Source organism: Oryctolagus cuniculus, chromosome 7 (assembly GCF_051225735.1).
Source record: "Oryctolagus cuniculus isolate XC-2025 breed Fujian yellow rabbit chromosome 7, ASM5122573v1, whole genome shotgun sequence".
In the NCBI taxonomy this organism is placed as follows: domain Eukaryota; kingdom Metazoa; phylum Chordata; class Mammalia; order Lagomorpha; family Leporidae; genus Oryctolagus; species Oryctolagus cuniculus.
This window is the reverse complement of record NC_142873.1, coordinates 131,580,074-131,595,675: the sequence shown is the minus strand read 5'-3', so window position 1 is coordinate 131,595,675 and position 15,602 is coordinate 131,580,074. Positions and strand designations below refer to the sequence as shown.

Here is a 15,602-nt window from a genome sequence, read left to right as displayed (position 1 = left end):
CAGCTAAATATATACTTGGGTCTATTTCTGAGCTCCATTCTGTTGAACTTATCTACAAGGTTATCCTTTATGCAGCACTATTTTGTCTTAATTATAATAGCTGCATAAAATTGAGACCATACATAAGGAAGGTCTTCAAGAGTTTGTGGGAAATGTGCATTATGAAAAAACTACATATAGATGTCAGTTTTCTTGTACCAAAATAATCTATTTTTTTTTTTTAAGATTTATTTATTGGAAAGTGAGTTACAGAGAGAGAAAAGGATAGACAGAGCCCTTCCATCTGCTAGTTCATTCCCCAGATGGTTGCAACATACAGGACTATGCTAAGCCAAGGCCAGGAGTCAGGAGCTTTTTCCAAGTCTCCCGCGAGGGTAGCAGGGGCCCAAGCACTTGGGCCATCTTCCACTGCTTTTCCCAGGCCATTAGCTGGGAGCTGGATCACAAGTGGAGCAGCCAGGACAGGAACCAGCACTCATATGGCATGCCAATGTTACAGGTTGTGGTTACCTACTACACCACAACACTGGTCCCAAAATAGTATTTTAATTCTATTTTTCCACAAGCTTTCTGAAGTACTCCTATATAAAAATTTGGAATCAGGCAGTAATTTCTTACAACTTTTTGTTTTTTCACCAAAATGGGTGTCCATTCTAGGTCCTTTGCATTTCTAACATAAATAGGAGAACAAGGTCATCAACATCTAAAGAAAAAGAAACCTCCTGGGACTCTTTTTAAAAATGGAATTATACTTGGGGCCAGTGCTGTGGCTCAGCAGCTCAAAGCCCTGGCCTGAATCGCCGGCATCCCATATGGGTGCCGGTTTGAGTCCCGGCTACTCCTCTTCCAATCCAGCTCTCTGCTATGGCCTGGGAAAGCACAATAAGATGGCCCAAGTCCTTGGGCCCCTGTACCTGCGTGGGAGACCCAGAAGCAGCTCCTGGCTCCTGGCTTCAGATCACCGCAGCTTCAATTGTTGCAGCCAGCTGGGGAGTGAACCAGCGGATGGAAGACCTCTCTCTGTCTACCTCTCTTCTGTAACTCTTTTTTCTTTTTTTTTTTTTTAAAGATTTATTTTATTTATTTGAAAGACTGAGTTACACAGAGAGGTAGAGACAGAGAGAGAAAGGTCTTCCATCTGCTGGTTCACTCCTCAGATGGCCACAATGGCCGGAGTTGTGCCGATCCGAAGCCAGGAGCCAGGAGCTTCTTCCGGGTCCCAACACGGGTGCAGGGACCCAAGGACATGGGCCATCCTCCACTGCTTTCCCAGGCAATAGCAAAGAGCTGGATCTGAAGTGGAGCAGCCGGGTCTGGAACTGGCACCCATATGGGATGCCGGCACTTCAGGCCAGGGCGTTAACCAGCTGTGCCACAGCGCCGGCCCCTGTAACTTTCACATAAATAAAATAAATCTTTTAAAAAATGGAATTATACCAACTATAAATCAACATAGGAAGACTGACATCTAGCAATGACTATCACCCCATAAATATGCTTTATTGCTCTATTTAAGTCTGTTTCTATCTCTCAGTGATGTTTTATAGCTTTTCAATGAAAAACACATCTACATATGCTTTGTTAAAATGTATCCTGAAAGTATTTCATTATTTTGGACATTAGAATAAACTGAACTGCTTCTATTAATTTCATTTTCAATCCTTTGTTGGTAGAACAGGAAAAGTTACACAGACCTGGCACCTTACAAACTTGCTAACATCATTATCAGTTCAAGTACCTTTTCCATATATTCTTTAAGATTTCCTACATGTACAAGAATGTTGTCTGCAAATAAAGACACTTTTACATATTCTTTTTAAATATGGAGCCTTTTATTTCTTTTTATAGCTTTATTCCATTGTTTAAGACCTCTAACTGTATGTGAAATGAAAGTGGGAAAACGCAAATATTGCTATTTGTTCTCAATCTTGGTAGGAAATACCCAATGTCTCACCACTAAGTAGGATATAAACTGTAGGGTTTTCACAAATGCTTTTAATCAAGTTAAGGAAATTTCTTTAAAAAAATTCTATTTTCAGGGGCCTGCACTGTAGCATGGCAGGTAAAGCCATCACCTGCAGTGTGGGCATCCCATATGGGTGCCAGTTCAAGTCCTGGCTGCTCCACTTCCAGTTCGGCTCACTGCTACAGACCTGGAAAGCACTAAAAGATGGCCCAATTGCTTGGGCCCCTGTACCCACATGAGAGACCCAGAAGAAGCTTCTGGCTCTGGATCGGCCCAGCTCTGCCATTGTAGTCATTTGGGTAGTGAACCAGCGGATGGAAGACTCATCTCTCTCTCTCTCTCTACAACACTGTCTTTCAAATAAATAATCTTTTCTTTTTTCAAGATTTTATTTATTTGACAGGTAGAGTTACAGACAGTGAGAGAGAGAGAGAGAGAGACAGAGAGAAAGGTCTTCCTTCCATTGGCTCATTCCCCAAATGGCCGCAACGGCTGGAGCTATGCTGATCTGAAGCCAGGAGCCAGGAGCTTCTTCCTGGTCTCTCATGCGGGTACAGGGGCCCAAGTACTTGGGCCATCTTCTACTGCTTTCCCAGGCCATAGCAGAGAGCTGGACTGAAAGAGGAACAACCGGGACTAGAACTGGCACCCATATGGAATGCTGGCGCCAAAGGCGTAGGATTAACCCAGTGCGCCACAGCGCCGGTCCCCCCAAAAAATAAATCTTTAAAAAAATTTTTTCTTAAGCCGGCGCCGCGGCTCACTAGGCTAATCCTCCGCCTTGCAGCCCCGGCACACCGGGTTCTAGTCCCGGTTGGGGCACCGGATTCTGTCCCGGTTGCCCCTCTTCCAGGCCAGCTCTCTGCTGTGGCCAGGGAGTGCAGTGGAGGATGGCCCAAGTCCTTGGGCCCTGCACCCCATGGGAGACCAGGAAAAGCACCTGGCTCCTGCTATCGGATCAGCACGGTGTGCCGGCCGCGGCGGCCATTGGAGGGTGAACCAACGGTAAAGGAAGACCTTTCTCTCTGTCTCTCTCTCTCACTGTCCACTCTGCCTGTCAAAAAATAAAAAATAAAAAAATAAAATAAAAAAATTTTCTTTTCTTTATTCTTTTATTTGAAAAGCAGTTCTTTCACCTGCTGGTTCACTCCCCAAATGATCTCAACAACAAACAATAGGCAGAAGTCAGGAGCCTGGAACTCAATCCATCCAGGTCTTTCATGTGGGTAGAAGGAACTCAAGTACTTGAGCCATTATCTGCTACCCACCAGGGTAGGTACCAGGGTGCACATTAGCAGGAAGCTCAATTACAAGCAGAATAGTTGGGACTTGAACCATGCACTCTGATATGAAAGGTGAGTATCTCAAGCAGAAATTTGTGGTAGGCTGCGCCACACGCCTGCCCCAAGGAAATTCTTTTATTCATATTCTGCTGAAGGTTAAATTCTGTCAAATGTTTTTTCTATACTTGAGATGATTTTTCAGCATTCTTCTACTCACATGGTGAATTACATTAATTGGTTTTCTAATTTTAACCTGTAAAGCATTCCTGGGACAAACTTCATTTGATCATAATGTATTCTCCTTTTTCTCTATTAATCAATTAAATGTGCTAATTCTTGGCTAAGGATGTTTTTGGGTTTTTGTTCATGAAGGATATTGATCTGCAGTTTTGTCAATTCTTTGCCTGACTGTGGTACCATGGTAATGCCAACCTTGTGAAATAGTTGGAAACTGCCCCCCTTCTCCACTATTTTTAATGAGAGTTTGTGTAGGATTGGTATTGCTTTTTTGTTTGTTTTTATTTTGCTTAAATGTTTCAGTTTCTTGTTTTAGTTCATTTTCTGTTTCACTGATTTCCATTCTTTTATTTTCTTCCTTCTACTTTGGATTCAATTTGCTCTTACTTGCCTTCAATTCTTATGGCCATGCTTAAATAACTAATTTCATGCCTTTCTTATCCTTCTTTTGTCCCTTTTTTTAAAAGATTTTTTTTTTTGAAAGGCAGATTGAAAGAGAGAGAAAGAGAGAGAGAGAGAGAGAGATCATCCATCCACTGGTTCATTCTCCAGATGGCCACAACGGCTGGGGCTGGGCCTCGCCAAAGCCAGGAGCCAAGAGCCTCTTCCAGGTCTCCCACATGAGTGCAGGGGCATTTGGGCCATCCTCTGCTGCTTTCCCAGGCACACCAACAGGGAGCTGGATCAGAAGTGGAGTTAGCCAGGACTCAAACCGGCTGCATGTGGCAGCTTTATCCACTATGCCACTATGATGGCCACTCTTATCTCTCTTACAAAAGTACTTAAAAACTATAAGCCTCTTCCAAAACACTGCTTTGTATACAAATGATCATAGCAGCATTTTTCATGATAACCCAAAGTAGAAACCTAAGTAGTATATTCATACTATGGAATACTATTTGAACCTAAAACAGAATGAGGTACTATTTTATGTTACAATATGGGTGACCTTGAAAACCTTAGGTGAAGTGAAAGAAGCCAAACACAAAACGCCATATATTTATGTTATACTAAATCTCAAGAGTAGGCAAATTCGGGACACAGAAAATAAGTTAATGGCTGCAGGGAACTGGGCCTAGGGCTAACAGTTAATGTATACAGGTTTGGTTTTGGGTGATAAAATGTAAATGTCCTGGAATTAGTTAGAGGTAATAAATGCAGAACTTTACAAACATAGTAAAACTATTGAGTTATATACTTTTAAAGGGTAATTTTTAGGGTCTGTAAATTCTATCTCAATAGAAGAGTATTTTCTGAATAAGAGAAAACAAGGAATCAAGCAGCTCTAATATAATACAAGATATGTCAACACAGCCAAAAGTCAAGTGTTACAAAGCAGTCACTGACAGTGCCCGGATTTCTGTTTCCTGGCTTTCCAATGGATCACACTAGTCTTTGACAAGTTTTAAAAGTGTCATTAATGTCAGAGAAGTCAAGGAATTTACCTACTTTTGTAAGAATCTAAAGATTCTCCCAAATTAAAAGTAGATGTGAGGGCAGACGCTGTGGTGCAGCAGGGTAAAGCCCTGGCCTTCAGTGCCGGCATCCCATATGGGTGCTGGTTTGAGTTCCGGCTGCTCTACTTCTAGTCCAGCTCTCTGCTATTGCCTGGGAAAGCAGTGGAAGATGGCCCAAGTCCTTGAGTCCCTGAACCCAAGCACGAAATCTGGAAGAAGCTCCTGCCTTTGGCTTCGGATTGGCACAGCTCCAGCCATTGTGGCCAAGTGGGGTGTGAACCAGCAGAAGGAAGACCTCCCTCTCTCTGCCTCTCCTCTCCGTGTAACTCTGACTTTCAGGTAAATAAATAAATCTTAAAAAAAAAAAACAAAAAAGTAGATATGAATTAAGGGCAAGAAGTAAAAGAAGCTGTTCTGATTACTCGCCTATTGATCCAAAGAAAAGGTAGAGTAAAAAGAAGCAAAGTGACAATTTCTAGAACATCTAAAGACCAAACTTAATTAAAAATAACAAGAAAATTAATGTATAATTAGAAATTTTCTACTAAAAACAGGCTCTTCTATTATAAAAATACAAACATTCTGGTGATAAACATTTGTTAAGCATTTACTAAGTATTAGATACTATGCTATGTGCCAAGGGTGTATGAAAAGTCAAAGACTCAATGTTGTCAACATAAAATTCAAAATTGAGTGTAACATATCAACAGCTAGTTATATCATTCAGGAGTTATACCAGTGGACTGCTCAAACAGAAGTAAAACAACACAGCAATTAATTTTGAAAAGGCAGAGCATGAAAAAAATTAAAAGGCATCTCCTTTCAGAGTAATGCTGACATATGAGCTGTGCATTTAAGGAAAAGCAAGATGGAAAGGATGACTATTTTGGATACAATAACAAGTATGGTAAAATTATGAATATTTAAGACTGCAACTTAAATACATAAAACATAGTAGAGCATACCATAAATATAAAGTTTAGGGATATAGAGCTAGGGTGCTAGGGTAACATAGGTAGAATGCATTTTTACTTGTGCAAAAACACCTAAAGGCATCAAATGTAGAAGATGGAAAGCAAGCAGAGATAGAAGACGACTAGTTGAAAATAACACAGAAATTGAAGTTACTACTAATAGTTCAAATACTTTTTTAAATCTCATCTCTTCTAATTAATCTGTTTTCACATAAAAACTCAAGATATCAAAAGATCAAGGATGATAAAAGGAGTAAGATTCCTGAGGTTCCTAAACACCACACAGGTCAAGATAGTACCTCATACCTTCTTGTAACAAAAATCCACAGGGAAGTAGTCTCCTGGGTATATTTCATGTTCAAGAACTGGTCAAGGACAACACAGAAGGCCTAATGCTCCAGCTTCAAAATAACTGGCTGAATTCATTTCTCCAATTATCTGTGTATGTACACAGAAAGGACCAAATGGCAATTTCAGAATTAAAATGTCTAATAATTGAAACAAAAAGTTAACCAAATGTATCTGGACTGGATACAACCAACAAATCCAAGATCTTGAAGACATATTAGTAAAAATTAACCAATCTGAGGAACAAAAAGAAAGAGAAAATTGAATAAAGCCTTGAAGGTTTGTTAAACAATGTCAAACAGTCCATCATATTTTAACTGCACACTAAAAGCAAAGAAGAAAAAAAAGAGTTGAAAAGTTTTTTAAAGAAAAATAACTGAAAATATCACAAATTTAAATGGAAAACCTCTTCTGAACAATGTTAGAAATATATGCAAACCCCAGAAAAATACAAAGAAACTTACACTGAGGCACATTACAAACTGTTGAGATCCAAAGAAAATATCTTGAAAATTATCAAAGAGAGGAATGGAAAAGGGACATACACTACATACAAGGTATAAAAATAAGACTTTTCATCAGAAACTGGAGGCAAAGGTCAATGAAGTATCTTCAAAGTTCTGAAAGGTGGGACTACTATGCAAAACCAGGATTCTACATCCAGAACAAGAAAACAAAACAAAAATAAAATAAAGAGCCTTTAAGATAAACAAAAGCCGAAAAAATGTGTTGCTCTCATACTTAACAAGAAATGCCAAAGTAGTTGTCGGGCTAAAAGAAAAAAAAATATCAGACAGAAACATGGATTTATAAGAAAGAACATCAATAAAAGTAAATAATGAGGGGCCAGCGCTGTGGCATAGGAGATAAAGTCGCCACCTGCAGTGCTGGCATCCCATATAGGCACTAGTTAGAGTACCACCTGCTCCTCTTCCAATCCAGCTCTCTGCTATGGCCTAGGAAAGCAGTAGAAGATGGCCCAAGTCCTTCCTTCCCAGAGGAAGCTCCTGGATCCTGGCTTCGAATTGGCGCAGCTCCAGCCATTGTGGCCATCTGGGGAGTCAACCAGCAGATGGAAGACCACTCTCTCTCTTTGCCTCTGCCTCTCTGTAACACTGCCTTTTAAATAAATAAATAAATACTTTAAAAAATCATGAAGAGAATATTTTCTTCAACACAATTTCCTGAAAATACATAACTGTATGTATAAAACAAATTCTAAAGTGATATATACGACACAGGCAGAAGCAGAAGACAACAGTACAAATAAAATGATGGTGAATAAATAGTGTTATACAGTTGTAAGGTTATTACATTTGTGAAATGATGGCAAGAGAAAGCCAATCTATGGTTGGAAATGTGAGGTGCAAAGTAGAAGGTGGTACAATTACTTCAAATAAAACAAGAATAAATTAATGTTACATATTGTTAAGTTCTAGAATGACTATTAAAAATTAATAGAGCACAGCTAAAAAGTTGACTTAATAATTATTCCATTATTTAAGAGAAATAAATGCATAAGTCCATGGAGAACTTAAACAAGAATTTTTTAGATTTTTCATAATCCTCCAGAACTGAAAATGCCCCAAATGTCTACCAATGGATAAATGTATATCAACACAAAGTACCCTGATTTATCAGACATTACTATGGCCTTTCTTTAACAGGCTTCAGGTTAAAATAGTCTTATATTATCTGATTAACTACAAAGAAATCCAAGAGGCTAACAGTCCTGAGGAGAGTAGTCCCTTTCATGAACAACTAACAATTTGAAATGGCTGTATCTATTAATCTTATGTTTTATCTAAAGTATTTGCACACTAGCAAAATCAATCATTGTGCCTATTCTCTGCTTTTCCCTGGTTCTCAGCTTCAGTCACAGTACCTAATCCCTTCTATCCCTGACTTCTTTTGCTTCATATATGCCTTAATCTCTTTTTCTTTCCTAATTTATATTTGGCATTCCAACTCTAAAAGGTTTATCTGCCTTGCTTTCCCTCAACATCTTTTGATGTGGTTCCTATTTTCAATCAAACTTTCTAGTTTCAGTCCTGGTTTATACCTGGTTACCTATGCATATATTTTTTTAGAGGTTTACTTATTTATTTGAAAGAGTTACACAGAGAGAGGAGAGGCAGAGGGAGAGACAGAAAGAGGTCTTCCAACTGCTGGTTCACTCCCCAGATGGCTGCAATGGCTGGAGCTGCGCCAATTCGAAGCCAGGAGCCAGGAGCCAGGAGCTTCCTCCTGGTCTCCCACGTGGGTGCAGGGGTCCAAAGACTTGGGCCATCCTCTACTGCTTTCCCAGGCCATAGCAGAGAGCCGGATCAGAAGTGGAGCAGCGGGTCTCAAACCGGCGCCCATATAGGATGCCGGAGCTTCAGGCCAGGGCGTTAACCCACTGTGCCACAGCATAATTAAGAATAACATCTCTCACTCTCAGAAGTTTCTAGCTTGGACAACAGGTTTAACAGCCACTCTACTCAGGCCATGTGGCTAACTGGCTGCCTGATTATATAGAAAACTACTGCAATACCATCTCAGCTTCCAGGGACACAGTTTCTTAACAAATGTAGCATGTTTTGTTCTTTGTTTTATTTTAAAATCATTGATTATCAAGCTAAGCATTGTCTGGGAGAGATAATTTAATTGGTAGATTAAAATTACTATGTAATTTACTGATTATAGTAAAAGTTTTCTCTTAAATGTTAAGGATACTTAAAGCACTCTATTACATGACACAGCACGTTAAGCTGCTGCTTGTGTTACCTGCATCCCATATCAGAGTGTCAGTTCAGTCCTTGCCCCTCAACTTCCAATCCAGCTTCTTGCTGATGCATTCTGGGAGGCAGTAAATAAAAGCTCAGTGCCAGCATCCCATATGGGCGCTGGTTCTAGTCCTGGCTGCTCCACTTCCAATCCAGCTCTCTGCTATAGCCTAGGAAAGCAGCAGAAGATGGCCCAAGTCCTTGGGCCTCTGCATCCACATGGGATACCTGGAAGAAGCTCTTGCCTTCAGATTGGCCCAGCTCCAGCTGTTGAGGCCATCTGGGGAGTGAACCAGTGGATGAAGACCTCTCTCTGTCTCTCCCTCTCTGATTCTGTCTCTCAAACAAATAAGCGCATACCTCTTAAAAAAAAAAAACTTACTAGATTTATACACCAGTGAATTTTACAGCATCTTTAAAAATTAATTTTAGAGTTGAGTATTTTTAAAAAGTAGTTTAGATATAGAAAACAAAACAAAAAAAAAAAAAAAGAGGCCAACAACAAAAGGTTCTTATTCTTCTTCCAGAAGAAAATAGAGAACATTACTGTGCAAATAAAAGGCAGGTGCAACTAAACTGCCCTGATCCACAGTATGTCAGGGCCCGAGGCCAGCTCTTCTCTCTGCTTCTTCAGTGTTGCCTCTCTGAAATGGACCATCATCTCAACCTAACTCAATCCACCAAACCTTCTGAATGCCTACACTCCCCCAGTGACTTTCTACTAGCCCTGCTTTGTTTAATGGACTATCTCACATTCGACTGACCTGATGTTTACCCACTTGTACCAATTCATCTCTTCACTCCTAGACCTCACCTTATAATGACACTCTTAATTCTTGATTCTACCCCAACTTTGTTCTGACTGGTCCCTCAGTCAAACTGGTTGATGTCCTCTTCCCAGTAGGTTTCACCTTCGGGGCCGGTGTTTGATACAGTAGCTAAGGTGCCTATCAGTGCCTAGGTTTGTGTCCTGGACTCTGCTCCTAAGTGGGAGGCAGCAAATAATGACTCACTCACATAGGCAGGTTGATCCCTAACCATCTATCTACGTGGGAGTTCTGGATTGAGTTCCTAGCTCCTGGCTTCAGCATGGCCCAATCATGGCTGTCGAAGGCATCTGGGGAATGAGAAGTATCTCTCCCTCTCTCCTTTTCCCACTTGTTTTGTCTCTCTACCTTTCAAATAAAATAAATTTAGAAATTAAAAAATAGAACCACAAAGGCTAGCAATTTTATCTATTCAAATACTTCAGAAGTGGCAAATCTAAACCAGATTATAGGAACATCTACCAGAAGACTCTCAAGCTCCAATAAATAATGTATTTTCATCCAACCAAACTCTTTGCTTATCCTTAATTCTTACTTCCTGTTTAGTACAAAGATGCAGAGAAACATTCCACTTCTTCCTCAGAAAAATCATGCATCTACTTTAAAACTAGTATTAAAATTACAGTCTTATCTTCTTTCTTCAGGGCAACTATATGATTCCTGCAACACAATTTATCTCTTAATGTTGTATTTTATATCTGTCAAACGTCTCCAATTCTTCCACATTGTTTTAAAATGAAGTGACCCAAATGGGATACCAGTAAATAACAGACAACTTACAAATAAATATATCACGGCCAGCGCCGCAGTTCAATAGGCTAATCCTCCGCCTTGTGGCGCCGGCACACCGGGTTCTAGTCCCGGTCGGGGTGCCGGATTCTGTCCCGGTTGTCCCTCTTCCAGGCCAGCTCTCTGCTGTGGCCCAGGAGTGCAATAGAGGATGGCCCAAGTGCTTGGGCCCTGCACCCCATGGGAGACCAGGAGAAGCACCTGGCTCCTGGCTTCAGATCAGTGTGGTGTGTCGGCTGCAGCATGCTGGCCACAGCGGCCATTGGAGGGTGAACCAACGGCAAAGGAAGACCTTTCTCTCTGTCTCTCTCTCTCACTGTCCACTGTGCCTGTCAAAAAAAAAAAAAAAAAAAAAAAAGAAAGAAAGAAAGAAAGAAAGAGAAAAAAGTAAAAGAGAAAGAAAAAGAGAAAGAGAAAGAGAGAAAGAAAGAAAGAAAGAACGAACGAACGAACGAATATATCACAACAGTGATATGATCTAAAAAAAGAATACCCTTTGAAGAGAAAGTGATCCGTCAACTATGTTATGGTTCTTCCTACTAACCCAGAGGGTCAGGAATAGTAAAAATAAATAAATAAATAAAAATAAAAATCACAATCTCAGAACTTTCAGAAGTTACTTCTCTAGCAATAAATGTATTTCCTCACATTCCAACCTGCACAGCCACTGCATCTTTATCATCTTCTATTCCAAGTTAAGAGCTTCCTAACACCATCTTCATATTATAAATTAACTGTAGTTATTTCCCCAATATAGGTGGTCTTAAACTTCTTAATTTTAGTAGAGTTCTTTGCTGCTAATTCCTTAGGCTACTCTACTTTCTAAAATCTTTTAGTTACTTTCAAGTCCAAAGTACCTTTTTTGTGAAATGGGAAGGGGAACAAAGTTTTGAGAAATGATTAAGCTGATAACCCAAAAAATATTTTTATATCTCAATTTATGATGATTTTTTTTCCAAGTGAGCAGAACATTAAGATAATTAAGTGTGAATTACAGAAGACTTTTAAAAACAAGTTAGATGAAAAAGATAAAAATACAGGAAAACAAACTAAGGCAAACAGGAAGATAAAAGAGAATTTTTAAAATGGGGATAGATTACAAGATGCACAGAGGGTTGTAATCAAAGGGGACTGAGGAGGAATATGTCCCTCAAAAAAGCAGCAAAGTTACAGATGCTAAATATAATTTGATTTTGTTTCTTTTTAAAGAAAGCGATAATGTGCCTGCTTGAAATCAGTTTCAGGGAATAGAAGAAAACAAATTTCAGATCATCAATGTACCTAAAGAAAATGAAGTAATAAGGGCTTTTAGGACAAAGGTTTTTATAAAATGAACAACTGAGTATGGAAAAAAATAAGAGACACATAAAAATATCTGTAATTCAAGAAAACTCTTCAAATTTAAGTTGGTCTGTTTACCTCTCTGGTAACTCAGTGAACAAGAAGCCAGATCATGAAAATACACAGATGCTGCATAAGCTGTTTCTACCTCTGGGGATGGCATTGGGGAGTATCAAGTAAACCCGCCACCTACAGTGCTGGAATCCTTATGTGTGCTGGTTCACTCCTCAGCTGCTTCACTTCTGATCCAGTTCCCTGCTAACAGCCTGGGAAAAATGGAAGATGGCCCAAATGTTCAAGTTCCTGCCACCCACGTGGGAGACCTGAAAGAAGCTCCTGGATCCTGGCTTTGGTCTGGCCCAGTGCTGGCTGTTGTGATCATCTGGGGAGTGAACCAGTGGATGGAAGATCCCTGTGTCTGTGGCTCTCCCTCTATCTCTCTCTCTCTTTCTGTAACTCTTTCAAGTAAAAATAAATGTAAAAAATACACAAACACTCCTTCTACCTCTTGGACCTGTCAGGGTCATGGTAGCAGCCAACAAACTCCTAAGGAGTTAAAGTCCACCCCATACCCAAGTCCAAAATCTACTCCCACCCCACCTTGGCTCAATGGTTTTCTCCCACTGTGGTGAGGGTAGTTTTGGAAAAGCTCCTCAAATGCCAGGAAACACTGTAATACAAAAAGAAAAAACAGTTCATAAGTACCAAAACTTAACTAACATTTTGGCTTCCCTCTCAATGAAGATTGGTCTACTGGAGAAAGAAAAAGCACTAGTCTAGGAACAAGAAACCAAGTGATTTTGCTTATTCAGCATTCATTCTAAGTCTTGCTGTAATTCCAGGTGATTTGGAGAAAAGGACACAAAGACTCTTTCTGCTAAACTGGGAGCACATAAGCCATCTCTGCCACTTATCAGGCTGCAAATGAAACCACTAAAGAAGTTAGCAGAATTTAGGGATGTAAACAGACATTCCTGATGACACAATTTAAGAACCTGGTTCCAGTTCTTCCTGAAGTATCCACACAGCACCCCTTTAGGTAAGTTTGTATTGAGACTCTGTTAAGTGGCAAGTAATTCTGGCTAATATACCTAAATTCCAATGACAAAGTCATTCCCTATCTATAGTTTCCTTTTTACAAAATAGGCTAGATCCTGAGGTTTTCAAAGCTTTTTTTTAAAGCAATGGAATTTTTGAAATCTCATTTTTACATCAAAAATAAATATGATCTTTTTTACAAAAATGTATTCTATAAGATCAAATTTACAACATCTACATCTGACCAAAATCAATCAGAAAAACTGGTATTTCAAACTCACTTTGAAACAAAAAATAAAAATGACTCTAACTATAAATGTACTTTACAAATTACTGCTATTCAGACATTTATAGAATCAATGAAAATATTGCATTTCAATAAACTAAAAACATTCTTAAAACTGGAAACTAATAGTAAAAGCTGAATGTTTTTATTAGCCTCTCTGGATGTTATTTATTTCTCCTGCTTTAGTAGCAAACCACTAAGATTTAATCTTGATTCAAAAATTATAGTTGCTAACAGCAACATGTTTTCTACATCTGCCTTGCCTTGTAGTACTATTTAATTAAAGATGTACACAGAAAAAATTAACTTGACAGACCAAGATTTTTAAATGGCCCTCAAAGTCACTAAAACTTAATACATAATAATATAGTTAAGCATTCATGTATTTTTTTTTTTTAATTAAAATCCACTTAAAAACTAAATCAGAGGGGCTGGCGCCTTGGCACAGTAGGTTAATCCTCTGCCTGCAGCACCTGCATCCTATGGGGTTCAGTTCTAGTCCTGGATGCTCCCCTTCCAGCCCAGCTCTCTGCTGTGACCTGGGAAAGCAGTAGAAGATGGCCCAAGTCCTTGGGCCCCTGCACCTGCATGGGAGACCAGGAAGAAGCTCCTGGCTCCTGGCTTTGGATTGCTGCAGCTCCAGCCGTGGCGGCCATTTAGGGAGTGAACTAACAGAAGGAAGACTTACTCTCTGTCTCTCCCTCTCACTGTTTGTAACTCTACCTCTCAAATAAATAAATAAAATCTTTAAAAAGAAAACAACTAAATCAGAACCAAGTATTAACAGAATCCAATGAGTGCCTGCTTAATAACATCTAAAGTCTTTTGGATATATTAATAATTCTTTTCCTAACAATCTTCCTATAAAGGGAAACAAAATTTCACCAATTGCTATTCACATTCATAGGAAGTTATAAACACATACATGAATTAAGACTATTATAATAAGCTACTCAATCTTATTAGGGACCAATTTGATGGGATAGATCATAAAAAGTACTATAAAGCATTCATTACGTAACACTTTAAAACAGAAATTATTAACTCTCCATTTCTAACCTCAGTCTAGCAAAGATACATTTAGTAATTTAACAAGAGTGTCTCCTCAGTGCCACTAGTCACTGAGTAAGACAAAAAGTAAAAGATATAAGAATGAAAATATACATCTCCAGGACACTGAGGAGTATTCTGCAGCAGAGTGTTTCTATGATCAGACTTGCACTTTTGAAAGATCCTTCCAAGAAGAGTCAGCCTAAGGATACAGAAACCCTACTACCTCAACAAGAATGCATGCTTGTCAAGAGGGATGCTGTATCTTATCTAGCAATTCATCTTGCAATCAAATGCTGTCCAACCAAGCACTTAGAAACCAAGTCAATACACCAAGTTTCCACCACATTGTAGTTGACATGGCCACTGAAACAAACAAACAAACAAACAAACAAAAAAGATGGGGGGGGATTTCTATAAGACAGATGCTTAAAACTTTATCACGGCAGGAGATAAATGGAGTCTAGCAGAGAACACAGCAACTAAGAAAAACAAGTAATAACAAGGAAACAATTTTATTTCACAGTAAGAATACTTTTCCACTTGCCAATTACATACAGATAACCCTGTATATCTAATAACCAATTAATAAACTGTGGTTCCTGACAAGTAGTTCTAATACTAAATTTAATTTAATATATGACACTTAAAAGGCAACCAATGACTAGTTTAATAAGAGCAAATAACAGAAGATCATATCTACACTGCTAGTTCCCACTGCTTATAAAGGACACTTACCCTAACTGGCGGGTCCTTGAAGCACACCAACTAAACCAAGTGTAGAATGGAGGGCAAGGAGGACTTGCTATTTCACAAAGGTTTCTAATCAATGAAGTAGAGAAATTCCCAATTCAAACATAACAAGAGACATACTAAAGAATCCGACTGCCTTATTTTAAGAAAATTAATCCTACCTTTCCAGGGTCATCCTTGGATCGAGGCACTTTAAGGAAACACTTGTTCAGTGACAGATTATGTCTTATGGAATTCTGAAATTAAATAAGAAAAGCCAGAGTCAATGGAATCCTTGGAAAAAAAAAAAAAGGCCACCTAATGGAAAAACAGAATCAGAATCAGAGAATCAGAAACCTAAATATATTTACACTTTGATACAGTAACAAACTCCTAAAATATGCTTCAAATTTAGAACTTTCTTGACTTTCAAATTACAAGTGATGCAAAGGAAGTAACTTCTGAAAAAAACAATTTCTAGTAGATTTCATAATTATGTAATATAA

At 39.0% G+C, this 15,602-nt stretch overlaps 1 protein-coding gene across 10 annotated transcripts in view; it reads right to left on the bottom strand.

The window, feature by feature from the left end:
* Nucleotides 1–15,602, bottom strand: part of FOXJ3 (forkhead box J3) — a 157,249-nt gene that overhangs the window by 53,512 nt on the left and 88,135 nt on the right. For all 10 annotated transcript variants that reach the window (XM_070078649.2, XM_051856634.3, XM_089300860.1 and 7 more), the window contains one exon: nucleotides 15,279–15,353. In XM_070078649.2, the coding sequence (XP_069934750.2) occupies nucleotides 15,279–15,353 (75 nt within the window). The remainder of the gene's footprint in view (nucleotides 1–15,278; nucleotides 15,354–15,602) is intronic.